Source organism: Electrona antarctica (genome assembly GCF_951216825.1).
Source record: "Electrona antarctica genome assembly, chromosome: 10".
Classification (NCBI taxonomy): Eukaryota; Metazoa; Chordata; class Actinopteri; order Myctophiformes; family Myctophidae; genus Electrona; species Electrona antarctica.
Window position 1 is genome coordinate 51,154,678 of NC_136791.1, and position 16,640 is coordinate 51,171,317.

At 44.2% G+C, this 16,640-nt stretch overlaps 1 protein-coding gene across 1 annotated transcript in view; it reads right to left on the reverse strand.

Annotated features, from left to right (window-relative positions):
- The window catches only part of grid1a (glutamate receptor, ionotropic, delta 1a), a 455,767-nt gene that overhangs the window by 54,142 nt on the left and 384,985 nt on the right, over positions 1–16,640 (reverse strand). The window contains 1 exon segment of the mRNA XM_079513136.1: positions 6,401–6,574. Coding sequence (XP_079369262.1) covers positions 6,401–6,574 — 174 coding nt within the window.

Below are 16,640 nucleotides of genomic sequence, written 5' to 3' on the forward strand. Positions count from 1 at the left end.
TAGGTGGAGGTTCTTCCATGGCCTACTGTGAGTGAGCATCCAAAGTTTCACGGTAATGAGGGGCTGCATTCATTACTTGTGGCGGAATGGAATATGATAAATCTCATAGAGTATGTCTTGATCACATGCAGGCTACAGATAATGTGTACCAAATTGCATGAGGTTTGGATAAAATCTGTTGCAGTAGTAACAAATTGTTTTTCTGTGTAAAGGAGGTTCTTCTTCCTTGGCCTCCTTGGAGTCTGCATGCACCGTTTCACACTGATAGGTCCAACACAACAGTGCAGAAGATTAGCTGTTCACAGACAAAAACACAGGGACAGACACGCACGCACGCACGCACGCACGCACGCACGCACGCACGCACGCACGCACGCACCGCACGCACGCACGCACGCACATCTGACGGACGGACGGACGGATGGACGGACGGACGGACGGATGGGCGGACGGACGGACGGACGGACGGACGGACGGAGCATTAACATAGTCTCCGGCTTTCGGCCGCATGGCCTGGTGGAGTGACAACAATTAGCAGTCATGAGTCGTGAGGTATCAGGGGCTCCACTCAGAAATATATCAGAGTTTGGCAACCATTTCTAACCTACTTTGCGGTAGTATTTTCTATGTAGTCATTGGCCACTCCCCCCCCCCCCCCCCCCCCCCCCCCCCCCCCCATCATTTTTATTTATCTTTTTGTATTTTTTTGTATTTTATTTCAGTTAGTTGATTTCATTAATGTACAATTTGTGGTTCTTTTACATTGTATTTCAGACTTTTTTATTTTATACATGAATGTTGAGTACTGGTGTTGTTGTTTTGTCCTGTATCTGTTTTGTAATTGTTATGTATCTGTTGTTTGTCCTGTCTCAAACTTCAATCAAAATACTTGGATAATGAGTCGTGAGGTCGTGACAGAGGCTCTTGTTGTGTGTGCGTGTGTGTGTGGATGTGGACGTGCATTGCAAATTGAACATTAGCTTCACTTCCATTAACTGCATATCAGAGCAAAGGGTGAAGCTTCCCATTGCAAATCTAATCTGTGGCACATGCCTTTCACTTTACCAGGCCTTGGCCACCCTTCTTCATTGGTGCATGTGTTTCGTGCACCAATGAAGAGTTATATATAAACTAGAGCAGGGGTTCTCAACGTTTTTGGCTGGGGACCCCCAGAAATGCTTTGGCCATGTCTCGCGATCAGTTCAGTTCAGTTCAGTTCAGTTCAGTTCAGTTCAGTTCAGTTCAGTTCAGTTCAGTTCATTTTTGAGTGGTGTAAACCACTCCTACAACTGGCTTTGTTAGTTTACGTGTCTGTCCGTTTACGTGTCTGTCCTACAACTGGCTTTGTTAGTTTACGTGTCTGTCCGTTTACGTGTCTGTCCTACAACTGGCTTTGTTAGTTTACGTGTCTGTCCTACAACTGGCTTTGTTAGTTTACGTGTCTGTCCGTACCAAAAACAATGAGCATGGTTGCTATGGTCACCTAGTTCACACGGGTGTGATTTCATTACGTCAGACATTACGTCAGACCACAGCTGATCAGTCTATATAAGACCTTACACCACTCAGTTCACACAGGTGTGATTTTGTTTTATTTTATATATATATTTGGGGACCCCCCCCAGATGCTCACTGGCGTTTGAAGCACCCGGAAGAACGTTCTCCTTCCGCATTTTCTGAGGAAGTTCTAACCTCCATGAACGTGTTCTAACCTCCATGAACGTGTTCTAACCTCCATGAACGTGTTCTAACCTCCATGAACGTGCCTGAATCCATTCATGAACGAACGCTCTTGTAAACCCCAGCTGCGCACTCTTTTGCTCGTTCATGTGCTTCAACGTTTCCCAGCCGCTCTGGGGGCCTGGTGTGCGTTGATGCACAAGGTGTGTATAATCACAGGCCCAGCTCAGTCTAATTTGTTTAACTCAAGACAATCAGCCATCACCTTTCCTGTACTACAGTTTACTTTTGTGGGGACTGTGATTGGATTAGCAGTGTCAGCTGAGCTGCATTTATATGTGTTGCCGTTTCCTGGGAGCATGCACTCAGAGGGCATACTACGACTGGTAGTATGCCAGTAAGTCATTGGAAAGTGTAATGTGGCTCCGTTGGTAATCTTGATTATTCAATACGCATCTACATCTAACAAAACAGGTTACTGTCTACAGTATATATATATATAACCTGTTTATAGCAATTAAAGGAGCATTCAGTGATTTGGGTGATTTGGAAAACCACCCAGTCTGCCCCGGTAACAAAATGTGCACATGCACACGCTCTACAGTGGGGGGAAGTGCAACAGCAAGTGCACCAAGGCCCGCCCCCACACATGATTGGAGGAAGGCCCCTCTCATCCATTGGATGAAGACTTTGCCACCCGCCACCAAAACTGAAACTAGGGTTTTTTGACCCCAGGGGCTCACTGGGGACAGGGAGGAACTCCTTATATGGTCAGCACACTCTATAGTAGGGAGGATTATCCAAATAAAAAGAAAAAATAAGTGATATTTGAATGAAGCGAAATCACTGAATATACCTTTAATTACCAATCATTTCAAATAAAAGACAAAAATGGCAACATCAGTTAACAAGTACAGTATCTGCTCTGACCAACTGATATCAGAACAGTCTATGACATTATCACCAGGGCACTTGGAGACACAACAAGCAGACACATCTCTAGATGGCTACAGCGCCTTTACTGCCACATCATCTTCAGCTGAGATCTAAACATTATTTAAGCTTGCGTTAGTCGCTGCTCCAGACATTCAAGGTATTATGTCAAGTGTAGAATTAGATCAAAACTTTTAAGTGGAAAAATGCTCAGCCATCAGAAAACCATACACAGAAGTGTATGATGGCAGTCCCAGTGTGAAATAACTTTGCAAGATCTGGGTTTTCTAAGATTATACAGCATGTTGTTGGTGCTTCTGAAAGAGGCATTAGTAAAGGAAAGCACTCTGTCTTTTGTGTCCTCATTACTCTGATGACTACTTTAACTGGCATTAGCCGGTAGTTAACCCACTTCCATATGAATTATTGAGATCACTGGGTGCACACGCCACATGGTTTCGCCATCTGTCCCGACTATGGATGAAATGGAATTTGAGTATGTCAGAGGAGCTACAGTACACAGCACACTCTGGATGCATGGATCAACAGAACAACTCCGGGACATGTAAGAGGTTACTCTCAGGTCACCGTCCTGCGGTACATCGTGAGGACTGGCAGGGACGTGCCAAGGTAACAGAACTGGCCAGGAAAAGAGCGATAGCGTTTGGCGACAAATGAATACAATGTTTTTGCCACGATATGAAAATGTTTCAATGTATTATTTCCATGCGTGGATAGACAAATTACATGCGGTAAATCGATGTCGAATCAGAGTGACAATCAGCCAATCGTGTGGCAGGAAGGTTAGCAAAGCACCACATCCTGTGTAACTGTTTGGAATGTTTGATTAGCAAGACTGGAAGCACAAATGAAAAGAAGATCAATATCCCTAATAACGATAACTTTCTGCTTGCCAAGCCTTAACCCATTTTGGGGCGGGAACCCCTTTTGGTGTTTTAAACATTATGTTATAATTTAGCTATTGAAAAATAGCAGATCTACAAGCTCATAGCGCGCCACCGAGTGGCGCGCTATGAACTTGTAGGTCTGCTATTTTTGAAAAATCGTTAAAATGTGCCTCAAATCTTTCAGAAAATTGTCATGATTTAGAAAACTTTTTTTTTTAATTTCGACGTCAGGCCTGAATGGTTAACCCATTCAGGCCTGACGTCGAAATTAAAAAAAAAACAGTTTTCTTGGCGGCGTTGTAGTTTTTGAGTATGTCAGAGGAGCTGCACGGCACACTCTGGATGCATGGATCAACTGAATAACTCCAGGACGTGTAAGAGGTTACTCTCAGGTTACCGTCCTACATGGTGAGGACTGGCAGGGACGGGCCAAGGTAACGAAACTGTCCAGGAAAAGAGCGATGTTCTGACAGCGCCACAGGGCATGTCCACCTCTCGAACCCATTTGGACCTGAGATCAGATTCTAAAAATGTCTTCTACATCCTGACAGTTTTCTGAAAAAGCTATGTTTCTATGTCAGTCGTTCCTCGATTTTTCAAAAATAGCAGACCTACAAGCTCATAGCGCGCCACTCGGTGGCGCGCTATGAGCTTGTAGATCTGCTATTTTTCAATAGCTAAAGCATAACATAATGCTAACACCAAAAGGGGTTCCCGCCCAAAATGGGTTAACCTTCACTGATGACTTCACTTTGGAATGGGCGAAGTCTCAATACACGAGATGACCTGCAGGATAGCTTCTTGTGATATCCATCTCCGCTGGAGATTCGCCACTGTGACGTGTACACTAACAAGTACAAGTAACTAATTGCCACAAGCGTGTGTGTGTGGTGTGCGGTGTGCGCGTGTGTGTGTGTGTGTGTGTGTGTGTGTGTGTGTGTGTGTGTGTGTGTGTGTGTGTATATACATATTTCATAAAAAGTCCTTGAATTCTGTTCTACTGTTCTGGGGTTAATTCAAATAATTATATTCAAGTCTGGTTTGATCTATTCCTTCCTCTCCGGTCATACTAAATTCAGTTCATTTATATTCATGGACATGAAATGCACTCATAATTATTGCTATTACTATTTCATCCATATTCAACAGCATACATACTTGTACATACTATTTGTATTCATGTGTCATTTGGCAGATGCTTGTGTCTCTTATCCCATTTTGGGCGGGAACCCCTTTTGGTGTTAGCATTATGTTATGCTTTAGCTATTGAAAAATAGCAGATCTACAAGCTCATAGCGCACCACCGAGTGGCGCGCTACGAGCTTGTAGGTCTGCTATTTTTGAAAAATCGAAGAACGACTGACATAGAAACATAGCTTTTTCAGAAAACTGTCAGGATGTAGAAGACATTTTTAGAATCTGATCAAAGGTCAAAATGGGTTAAGTCCATGGGAGAAGATATAAAAGGTGTCCATTTTGTCCAAGCAGGGCCTGTAGCCTTATGGAGATTACTGTTACGTCACATTGAACTAAAGAGCACCTTTAGCACATTTGTTCTTCGCCTCTGTCACATAGACAGCTAGACAGCTGTTGGCTGTAATCAACATAGATGAAATATGGTGTTTGTCCCACCCATAAAACATTCCACCCACATCTTTACACCGCCTTGCCACTGGGGCAGAGCTTTATCAATGTACACCCATCATACCATTATTATGAAACCCATATTATTACACCGCCTTGCCACTGGGGCAGAGCTTTATCAATGTACACCCATCATACCATTATTATGAAACCCATATTATTATTATCTTGTACATGTTTTGTACCTTGAGGACAATGTAGTTGTGTGTGTGTGACCTACTACAGTAATTAAACACTTAACCCTAATCTACAGTAGACTTCATCGTGCAATGATGTTCGCACAGTATAAATAGCGTGTGCCACGTTGTCAACTTATACATGGGCTATTTTTGCTGCACAACACCAGAGTATGATGGACTATAGTAATAAGCATATAGAGAGCCTAAATCTGCTGAATCCTGGTTACAACCTGTCTGGAATGAGGAGTGAGGACTCTCTTTTCACACAGGTGACATGTTTCGCTCTTCCGAAACATGAGTTCCAGACCCACAGGAACGCGCCCCGGGGGGCCGGGCCGGTTCCGACGTGCCGCCCCGTGTCCGAAACGGTTGAGAAATGACAGAGTTACTGTGTGCCGGGCCCTCTACTGTACCCTCTACTGTACTGTACTGTACTGTACTGTACTGTACTGTACTGTACTGTACTGTACTGTACTGTACTGTACTGTACTGTACTGTACTGTACTGTACTGTACTGTACTGGCACACCCAAAATCATCATATATACAGTTAATATGTGCGTGTGTGTTTGTGTGTGTGTTAGGTTGCGCACAGGTGGTGAAAAACAACCATGCTGTTTTCATGCTCATACCTACCTACCCAGCCAGCCAGCCAGCCAGGCAGGCACCCACACACATAAGTCCGTAAGGGAGTGGTTGCACCACTCAAAAAAATGCTGGCAAACAGCAACGTTTTAACTCTGGCAGTTAACCCATTCTGGGCGGGAACCCCTTTTGGTGTTAGCATTATGTTAGGCTTTAGCTATTGAAAAATAGCAGATCTACAAGCTCATAGCGCGCCACCGAGTGGCGCGCTACGAGCTTGTAGGTCTGCTATTTTTGAAAAGTCAAAAAACGACTGACATAGAAACATAGCTTTTTCAGAAAACTGTCAGGATGTAGAAGACATTTTTAGAATCTGATCTCAGGTCAAAATGGGATAATTAGTTAATATGGGGGTCCTTGACATGCCAAATGTTTGAGAACCACGTCTGTAGATACTGAAAGCATACAGTACCTCCAGGGACTGCAGGTAGCCCTCCTGTGGGTCACAGAGCAGGGAGGGGATGCGGTGGTTGTTTCTCATGCAGCGGGTCCCAGTGTCCCTCCACACTGGGAAGATCTGTCGTATGATCGTCATCCTCCCCAGAGAGCTGTGAACCAGCTCCATGATCTCTGCATCACTCACCTCCTGAGGACGGACACACACACGCACGCACGCACGCACGCACACACGCACACACGCACACACACACACGCACACACACACACACCGCATGACATCGATTTAGATCTAAGCGATTGCAATCAACTCACAACGACGTCAAGGCGAGACTAAGAGTAGTCATCACTTGTCATTATGGCACTATTTTTTTCGTATTTTTTAGTTGTACCCTTGTATGTTGAGTATTGTATTTCTTCTTATTATTATTATCATTGTTTGCATGCATCTTGGGAGGCTGGCTGGCATAATAAATCACATTTCAGCCACACCAGTGTTTACAATGTAGGCATTTAGCAGATGCTCTTAAACCGGAGCGACTGTGGGGAGTGTTGATATGGACATTCAGGAGTTTCCAGTGTATTGCAGCACTGATGAGTTGAGGCATATTCTGTTTTGATTTACTGTATTGCGTGGTGAAGAGCTCTTGACCTGAGTGGGACTTGGGATACGGAAAATAAAGACATATAAGATCAGAACCCATGTATGAAAAAATAATAATCCAACGCATGTTTTTTAATGACTTGAACAGAATGCGCCTGATTTCAGTTGCCATAATAATGACTAATGCATGCATAATTAATCAGGCACACAGGTAGACCAAATGCAGACGAGGTGCTTCGCACAAGATGCTATCGTAGGCCTCCTGCATATTTAATGCCATTTGTGTGATCTGGTCCAGAAAGCAATACATAACAACATCCCAAAACTCTCTTCCACAATGTTATTCTTTGGAGTTGTTGTTGTGACCCATAGCCTGCGCGTCTGCATGCATGTACATGCCCACCTGGGGCAGGGAGCGTAAGAGTTGAGTGGCTGTGTGAGGTCTGCCCTGTGGAGTACAGATCAATAGCGATGAGACACCAGGCTGCTGGCTATAGTCTCTGGAGCCGGACAGTGGTCATTGTTTAGGCAGACAGAGGGCCCGCCTGGAAACACTGAGGTCACATGCTGTCTGACAACAAAGCTCGCTGTGAGACTCTCAATATCTCTCTGGGGTTGATATCCGCCTTCGCCACCGATACTGCCCTCCCTCTCTCTCTCTCTCTCTCTCTCTCTCTCTTTCTCCCCCCCCCCCCCCCCCCCCCCCCTCTCTCTCCACAATTTGTTTAATTTCACTGTCCGTTTCTCTAAGGTTTTCTTGTTTTATTACAGCTCCTGCACTCTCTCATGTACTGTACTTTATATTTCTTCTACTCTCTCTCTTTCCACCCCCCCCCCCCCCCCCCCCCCCCATCTGTCTCTCTGCCCAGTGCCCACAGAACATTTCTCTGCATGCTTAATCTGCTCTTTTACTCATTTCTTATCTTTGTACCCTCTCTCTCGATTTGAGTCTAAGTTTTTCTCTGCTCCTCCCTTATATGCTGGCACATTCAGTCTTGGCCTCTGTTTTTATCTCACATTCTTTTGTGTCTCTGCGCTCTCTCTCTATATTCTCTGTATGTCTTGACTCATTCCTGACAGCCTTTTGTCTCAGGGCCTTATCATCCAATGTCATCGGAAATACAAATTTCAAGGAGTGTAGAACATGAAATTGCAGTAGACACGGTCGATAAAGAGGATATACTATTCCCACAATGTCTTTAACTCCTTTTGGGCGGGAACCCCTTTTGGTGTTAGCATTATGTTATGCTTTAGCTATTGAAAAATAGCAGATCTACAAGCTCATAGCGCGCCACCGAGTGGCGCGCTACGAGCTTGTAGGTCTGCTATTTTTGAAAAATCGTGAAAATATTTATTTCAGAAATCTGGAGGATTTAGAAGTTTTTTTTTAAATTTCGACGTCAGGCCTAAATCGGTTAATGTGTGCACAAACAAACCCCGGCTATGATTATATGTGCAGATAATTTCTCGTCCAGGGTGATTCTGTTTGCTCATTTAGCCTCATATTTCTCTCTAAACTCCTGACAGTCAGTCAGCTGTTAAGCATGAATATTCATGAGTGGCGGTGGCACATTAATCAGGCGACGTTTTAACCACACGGTTCACAGAGCCACAACCCCACGTCCAAGCTAATAACTTCCTGTGCCAAAGTGCCGACACATTCCGAGTGCTCGTCCACCATCCAATGGGTGACCTCCGTCACGTGTCACGACCTGACACGGACCAATGGGATATGGCCGAACAAAGAAAGGCAGCCCTTTCAACCTCCTTTTAGTTGTTTTGTTTTTGAGGAAAAGACCAGATCATTAAGCTGTAGAAACAGTAGATGTGGTTTTCTTTGTCCACGTGTATACAGAAATAGATTTAACCCATTTTGGGCGGGAACCCCTTTTGGTGTTATAATTTAGCTATTGAAAAATAGCAGATCTACAAGCTCATAGCGCGCCACCGAGTGGCGCGCTACGAGCTTGTAGATCTGCTATTTTTGAAAAATCGTGAAAATGTGCCTCAAATCTTATATGAATATATATTGTTACAGAGTGAACATTTTAACTAAATTCTTTGCTTGGGGTCCCTGGAACAACATATTTTCATATGGGGGGACGGAGGCATATTACATTACAATTTTTGGGGTCCTTGACATGAAATATTGAGAACCACTGATACAGAAACATGATGTTTTTCAGAAAACGGTCAGGATTTTGAAGACATTTTTTAAATTCCGACGTCGGGCCTAAATTGGTTAAAGTGTAACCATGGCCAAGGAGATTTACCGTATGAAGGACAACAACAGAAAGCTGATCTGATGGCACTACCCATCCCACATACAGTGCACTGCCCATCCCACATACAGTGCACTACCCCATCCCACATACAGTGCACTACCCCATCCCACATACAGTGCACTACCCATCCCACATACAGTACACTACCCCATCCCACATACAGTACACTACCCCATCCCACATACAGTACACTACCCCATCCCACATACAGTACACTACCCCATCCCACATACAGTACACTACCCCATCCCACATACAGTACACTACCCCATCCCACATACAGTACACTACCCCATCCCACATACAGTGCACTACCCCATCCCACATACAGTACACTACCCCATCCCACATACAGTACACTACCCCATCCCACATACAGTGCACTACCCCATCCCACATACAGTGCACTACCCATCCCACATACAGTGCACTACCCATCCCACATACAGTGCACTACCCATCCCACATACAGTGCACTACCCATCCCACATACAGTGCACTACCCCATCCCACATACAGTGCACTACCCATCCCACATACAGTGCACTACCCATCCCACATACAGTGCACTACCCCATCCCACATACAGTGCACTACCCATCCCACATACAGTGCACTACCCATCCCACATACAGTGCACTACCCATCCCACATACAGTGCACTACCCCATCCCACATACAGTGCACTACCCATCCCACATACAGTGCACTACCCATACAGTGCACTACCCCATCCCACATACAGTGCACTACCCATACAGTGCACTACCCCATCCCACATACAGTGCACTACCCCATCCCACATACAGTGCACTACCCATCCACATACAGTGCACTACCCCATCCCACATACAGTGCACTACCCCATCCCACATACAGTGCACTACCCCATCCCACATACAGTGCACTACCCCATCCCACATACAGTGCACTACCCCATCCCACATACAGTGCACTACCCCATCCCACATACAGTGCACTACCCATCCACATACAGTGCACTACCCCATCCCACATACAGTGCACTACCCCATCCCACATACAGTGCACTACCCCATCCCACATACAGTGCACTACCCCATCCCACATACAGTGCACTACCCCATCCCACATACAGTGCACTACCCCATCCCACATACAGTGCACTACCCCATCCCACATACAGTGCACTACCCCATCCCACATACAGTGCACTACCCATCCACATACAGTGCACTACCCATCCCCCATACAGTGCACTACCCATCCCACATACAGTGCACTACCCCATCCCACATACAGTGCACTACCCCATCCCACATACAGTGCACTACCCCATCCCACATACAGTGCACTACCCATACAGTGCACTACCCATCCCACATACAGTGCACTACCCATACAGTGCACTACCCATCCCACATACAGTGCACTACCCATACAGTGCACTACCCATCCCACATACAGTGCACTACCCATACAGTGCACTAGCCATCCCACATACAGTGCACTACCCATCCCACATACAGTGCACTACCCATCCCACATACAGTGCACTACCCATCCCACATACAGTGCACTACCCATCCCACATACAGTGCACTACCCATCCCACATACAGTGCACTACCCATCACACATACAGTGCACTACCCCATCCCACATACAGTGCACTACCCCATCCCACATACAGTGCACTACCCATACAGTGCACTACCCATCCCACATACAGTGCACTACCCATCCCACACATACAGTGCAAAGCCAATGCCTGTCAGTGACAGTCTGGAAGGATGCAACAGACATTCATTACCATAGATATAAAAGTATAGATAAGCCATGATGGCCCTACTTCCATATTCACAGCTCACCTACTGCAGGAGGATCCCATTACGATTATTGCTATGGATACCATAACCAAAGCATCTTCATATTGAACAAATCACTGCGACCCCCATGGATTGATTACTCCATCTGCTGTGTTTGACATGGAAGCTAACGTTGCTATGTATGGAAATGTCACTTCTTTACATATATATTTATTAGGGTCATTACAATATGGGACGGGCTCAGAGGACAGAATGACAGCATTTATATGCATTTGGTAGGCATTTGCATTTCTTTTCATGTACATAGGTGAAAACTATTTCCATTTCTTTAACCATACTGTATGTCACTTTAACTTTCATGACACTGTCTGGGATATTATATACCGGTACCTGCTGCTATTTTATCTGCTAGATATGTTTTCCACCTGAACAAAAATAACGTCTGCTTTCCATCTATCCAGTGCTATTGTTTACATTTGATTTGACTGTGCCTTCCTGTTTATTTGAATTGTTTTGTGGTGTTCTATATTCTCATTGTCTCCACCAGGCCGAAGGCATGGGGAGAGAGTATGTTTTTCCGTGTGTGTGTGTGTGTGTGTGTGCGTGCGTGCGTGCGTGCGTGCGTGCGTGCGTGCGTGCGTGCGTGCGTGCGTGTGTGTGTATGTCATTGTCTGTGTGTGTGTGTGTGTGTGCATGTGTGCGCGCGCGTGCACACATTTTGTTTTGTTGCTACATGGCGGGCAGTGATGTCTTTGTCGTTGTGGGGTGGGGGGGGGGGGGTGCGTAGGGATGCGAAGGTTTTGAGAGACATGCAGCCTTGAGCGTTGCACAAGGACTCTGCAATGTAGGGGGCTTTAGGGAAAGATAACTGCTTCCTCACAACATTGCGCTGGGAATCTCATCACTTACAAAGCATTCTTCATGAAGCAAACTCTATGAACTTCTTGTTGTATAAAAAATATTGTTCCAGGTCCAGTAAAATAAGTTATACTGAGTTATACTGTGTGTGTCCGTGTGTGTGTGTGTGTGTGTGTGTGTGTGTGTGTGTGTGTGTGTGTGTGTGTGTGTGTGTGTGTGTGTGTGTGTGTGTGTGTGTGTGTGTGTGTGTGTGTGTGTGTCCGTACAGCTACGTTGCCAAATTTTGCACACACACTCCCTGGATGCTAACGATGAAACTCTGCCCCAAACCTTCCAGAACGGCCTGTTATAGCGCCACCAGGAGGCTGAAAAACACATTTTTTGATATTGCTCCTCCAGATTCTGTCCAAAAATCCCGCAAATCGTTACACACTATCTCTATAGTCATGTGTTCAAGACCTCAAATCATGAACGCAGCGTGCAATTTACGTGAAATCTTTCACATACTTTCTTACAAGGCTGATGAATATATCCCACCCTTTTCACATTGGCCTGTTATAGCTCCACCAACAGGTGGATTTTTGGACAAATTTTTGGAACAAAATGCATCAAATCATCCAAGGCGTGAAAGAATCACTTATACTTTGAAGAATAAACAAAAGATGTTTGATAAAATATGGGGACGGTTTATCCAATATATTACGGTTAATGATGTATCTTATTTAATGGTGGAAACTGAAAATGTCTAATTGTATTCTCTGCAGCTGTTTGGTCTTGTGGCCATAAGGACTCTGTTGTTGTTACCAGTCTAAGTGCCCTTATTTTAATATACTGTATTTATATGTATGTACTGTATGTTTTTGTTTTTTTTGTTTTGTTTTTTAAGTAATTGTATTGTTCTGATGTATTGTCTGTTTGTACAAAAAAGGAAAAATACAATAAATATATTGTTAAAAAAAAATCATCCAAGGCGTAAGAAGAAATGGCACCCTTTTCACATTGGCCTATTATAGCGCCACCAGGAGGCCACAACCTGACCTGCCCTGGTGGAGACCTGTGCCCCGAGGGGCACTTTTTCTAGTTCCTTCTCTGCCTATTCTAAGTCTTCCTGTAACAACTATTAATATTAAAGAAAGAGAATGCACAAATGATGATGATGTACAGTATAGACGCACTAACCACAGTAACCATGCTGCTACAGACTAATAGACACCCATAAACGACTAAAGCCCTAACCACACCAAAGGGTCGAGGCGGTTTAAGCGCTGTCCTAGCGGTGTGATATGTCCTGTGGCACGTTGACCCACATCGTCCCACGTCGTCCCAAGTGATTCAACTGGTTGAATTCAACAGCCCAAACCACACCAAAGGGTCACCATGCAAATTCTTGCAACCGTTTAGACCCAAGGAGTTGCATGGCGACCCTTTGGTGTGGTTAGGGCTTCATAGACACACATACACAACTAACAGACACACATACACGACTAATAAACACACATACACAACTAACAGACACACATACACACAACGTCACATGTTGGATCGGTTAGCACTGCTCAAAAAACACCCTGTAATCACATGATGTGACAATAAAGTTGATTGGCATGCCCAGTTAATGTGGATGCCAGGGTTAAACATAAAGTGTCCTTCAGATAACACAGAACAAATAAACAATAAAACAACCAGACTGGTTAAGCTCAAACAAACAGCTAGGTTAACCCAAATCACCTCTCAGGGAGTCCAGGGGCATAACCCACCTGTACATATAGACATAACAGGCTTATAGGGCCGACTGGGTACTACTTAAAAGCTCGGCATCCAATCAATTCAATTAACCACAGGTGTTAAACTGCTGCTCTGGAGCGCGCCCATGTACTCTCGTCAAAGCCAATAACAAACCATTCCCCCAATGAATCCCCACTGCCACAGATAAGAGGCATACAGCTAGAAACAACAAGTGACACAACCTGAAAAGTTCTTCAATTCTATGGTTCCCTTCACCCAAAGAACTTTGCAATGTCTAGACTCTAGACATTGCAAAGTTCTTTGCATGACATGGAGAGGCTAACCATAGTTGTTACAGCTCAGTAGAGTTTAATTTCCCTTAACAAGTGAGGAATATAGTCTACTTACACACGATAGTCAAAGCAAAGAGATGCAATTTGCCATTATGGATATTTTTGATAAAATAATGATTGCATTTGTAACAATTTCGAGTGGTTTATTGGGTCTTTTTTCCACCTCTCATACCAAACGTCTTGTAGCCTACAACTGTAATACAAATAAAGTCAATTTATGTCAATAAACAGTCTAGAAAACAAAGCCAAGTGACAACTGTGTAAGTCAGCGCACGTGAGCTGCAACTGGCCGCGCCCCTCATCAAGTCACCTTTCGTGCAATGTGGCCCTTGCCCCAAAATGAGTTTGACACCCCTGGTCTAGAGGCAACCATGGAAGGCACCTGCATGCAGCCTGCTCATCGGGAGGAGTGATATGAGGGGCTTCAGTGCCTTGCTCCAGGCCATTTCGACGTGAAGCAAGGAGGAGCCGGGGATCAGCTGCTCTACCTCCTGAGCCACACCCTTGTAACAGTATAAAAATCGTGAGCCACTTTCCATACCAGGGGGAGACCAATCACATGAATATATTTACACATACGCATGCTTATAGTATTAATCCCAATGTTGTAGTATTAGTGATTCATGGTCATCATGACATCAAGGTTGTCTTTATTGGTCAAACAGTCGTATCTCCATATTTCATCTTTTTGTTTGTGGAATGCCCAATTCCATATTTTAACCCATTTTTGGGTGGGAACCCCTTTTGGTGTTAGCATTATGTTATGCTTTAGCTATTGAAAAATAGCAGATCTACAAGGTGGCGCGCTACGAGCTTGTAGGTCTGCTATTTTTGAAAAATCGAAGAACCACTGACATAGAAACATAGCTTTTTCAGAAAACTGTCAGGATGTAGAAGACATTTTTAGAATCTGATCTCAGGTCAAAAGGGGTTAAAATATGTGTTATATGTATTTATACTTTAAAACTGTTTAAATGCCAGGGACGTTAAGACGAGCTGAATCTAATTATGCACTGATTGCCAGGGACGTTAAGACGAGAGAAAAAAAAATTATATTCTTTTTTTTGTTTTGTTTTTTTAATCCATATTTAGAAAATTCCTCTAATCTGGTGTGCAGGTGATGACATGCACATGACATGCACAATAGCATTACATTTTCTTTCTTTTATTTATAATGGGCTTCGGTGGCACCGGTTTAACACTATTTTCATATCCTGAAACGTAACATGGACATGCACGGTTTCCACCTGACCATATTTGTGCGGTAAACGTCCCGGGGGTCCTGATCTAAACTACTCAATCCTAGAAGTGCCAGATAGCACACAGCGATGTTTCAATGACAGACAAGCACCAAAATACATTAATCAAATCAGGCTTGGCTGACAGATAGGGTAAATTATCCTCTTTGTGCTGCTCAGTCAACGTTATTAATCTTTCAAGAGAAATAAATAAAGAATTTACCGGTAATCACTATGGAGATTTAATTAGAAGTTAAGGTGGTCTTTAAGCTAGAGGCGTGTATGCTAAGAAACTGGGAGTCTCGGAGCAAATAGTAGATGTACTGTGTGTGGATTAACAGTTATTCTTACAATAGTAGCAGGAAAATCTTTGGAATTAATGCGTGTGTGTGTGTGTGTGTGTGTGTGTGTGTGTGTGTGTGTGTGTGTGTGTGTGTGTGTGTGTGTGTGTGTGTGTGTGTGTGTGTGTGTGTGTGTGCGCAATTTACGTGAAATCTTTCACAGACTTTCCTACTAGGCTGAGGAATATATCCCACCCTTTTCACATTGGCCTGTTATACAGTAGCTCCACCAACAGGTGGATTTTTGCAAAACACATTTTTGGAACAAAATGCATCAAATCATCCAAGGCGTATAAAGAAATTGCACCCTTTTCACATTGGCCAATTATAGCGCCACCAGGAGGCCACAACCTGAACTGCCCTGGTGGAAACACTTTTTCTAGTTCCTTCTCTGCCTATTCTAACTCTTCCTGTAATAACTATTAATATTAAAGAAAGAGCATGCACAAATGATGATGATGTATAGACGCACTAACCACAGTAACCATGCTGCTACTGACTAATAGACACCCATAAACGACTAAATGCCCAATTCCATATTTTAAAATGTGTTATTATGTATATATACGTGTGTGTGTATGTGTGTGTGTGTGTGTGTGTGTGTGTGTGTGTGTGTGTGTGTGTGTGTGTGTGTGTGTGTGTGTGTGCGTACGTACAGTATATGAACGAACGAACAAACGATATAGATAGATAGATAGATAGATAGATAGATAGATACCCCCTAGCCACCCGGGGCGCCTGATGGAGGGGAAAGGAACTGGTCGGAATAACGTGTTCCTTCCACACGCTACGTCCGGCCGGGGAAACTCCCAACTGTCAGGTGAAAAGAAGCAGCTTGGACTCCTCATGCATAGAAGGAAGTATGAGGTCATTCCACTGCCCTCCCCAGGTTGGCAGAGGAAGTGTATAGCGCCCAGGATTACATTAGATAATTGACACTGGGTGAAAAAATTGTGCGATAATTCTTTTTAAAGAAAAAGATAGATGGGGGTAGAGTGGCCGGATGGTAACCGCAAGGTTGCCAGTTCTGACTCCCCCAGAGTTA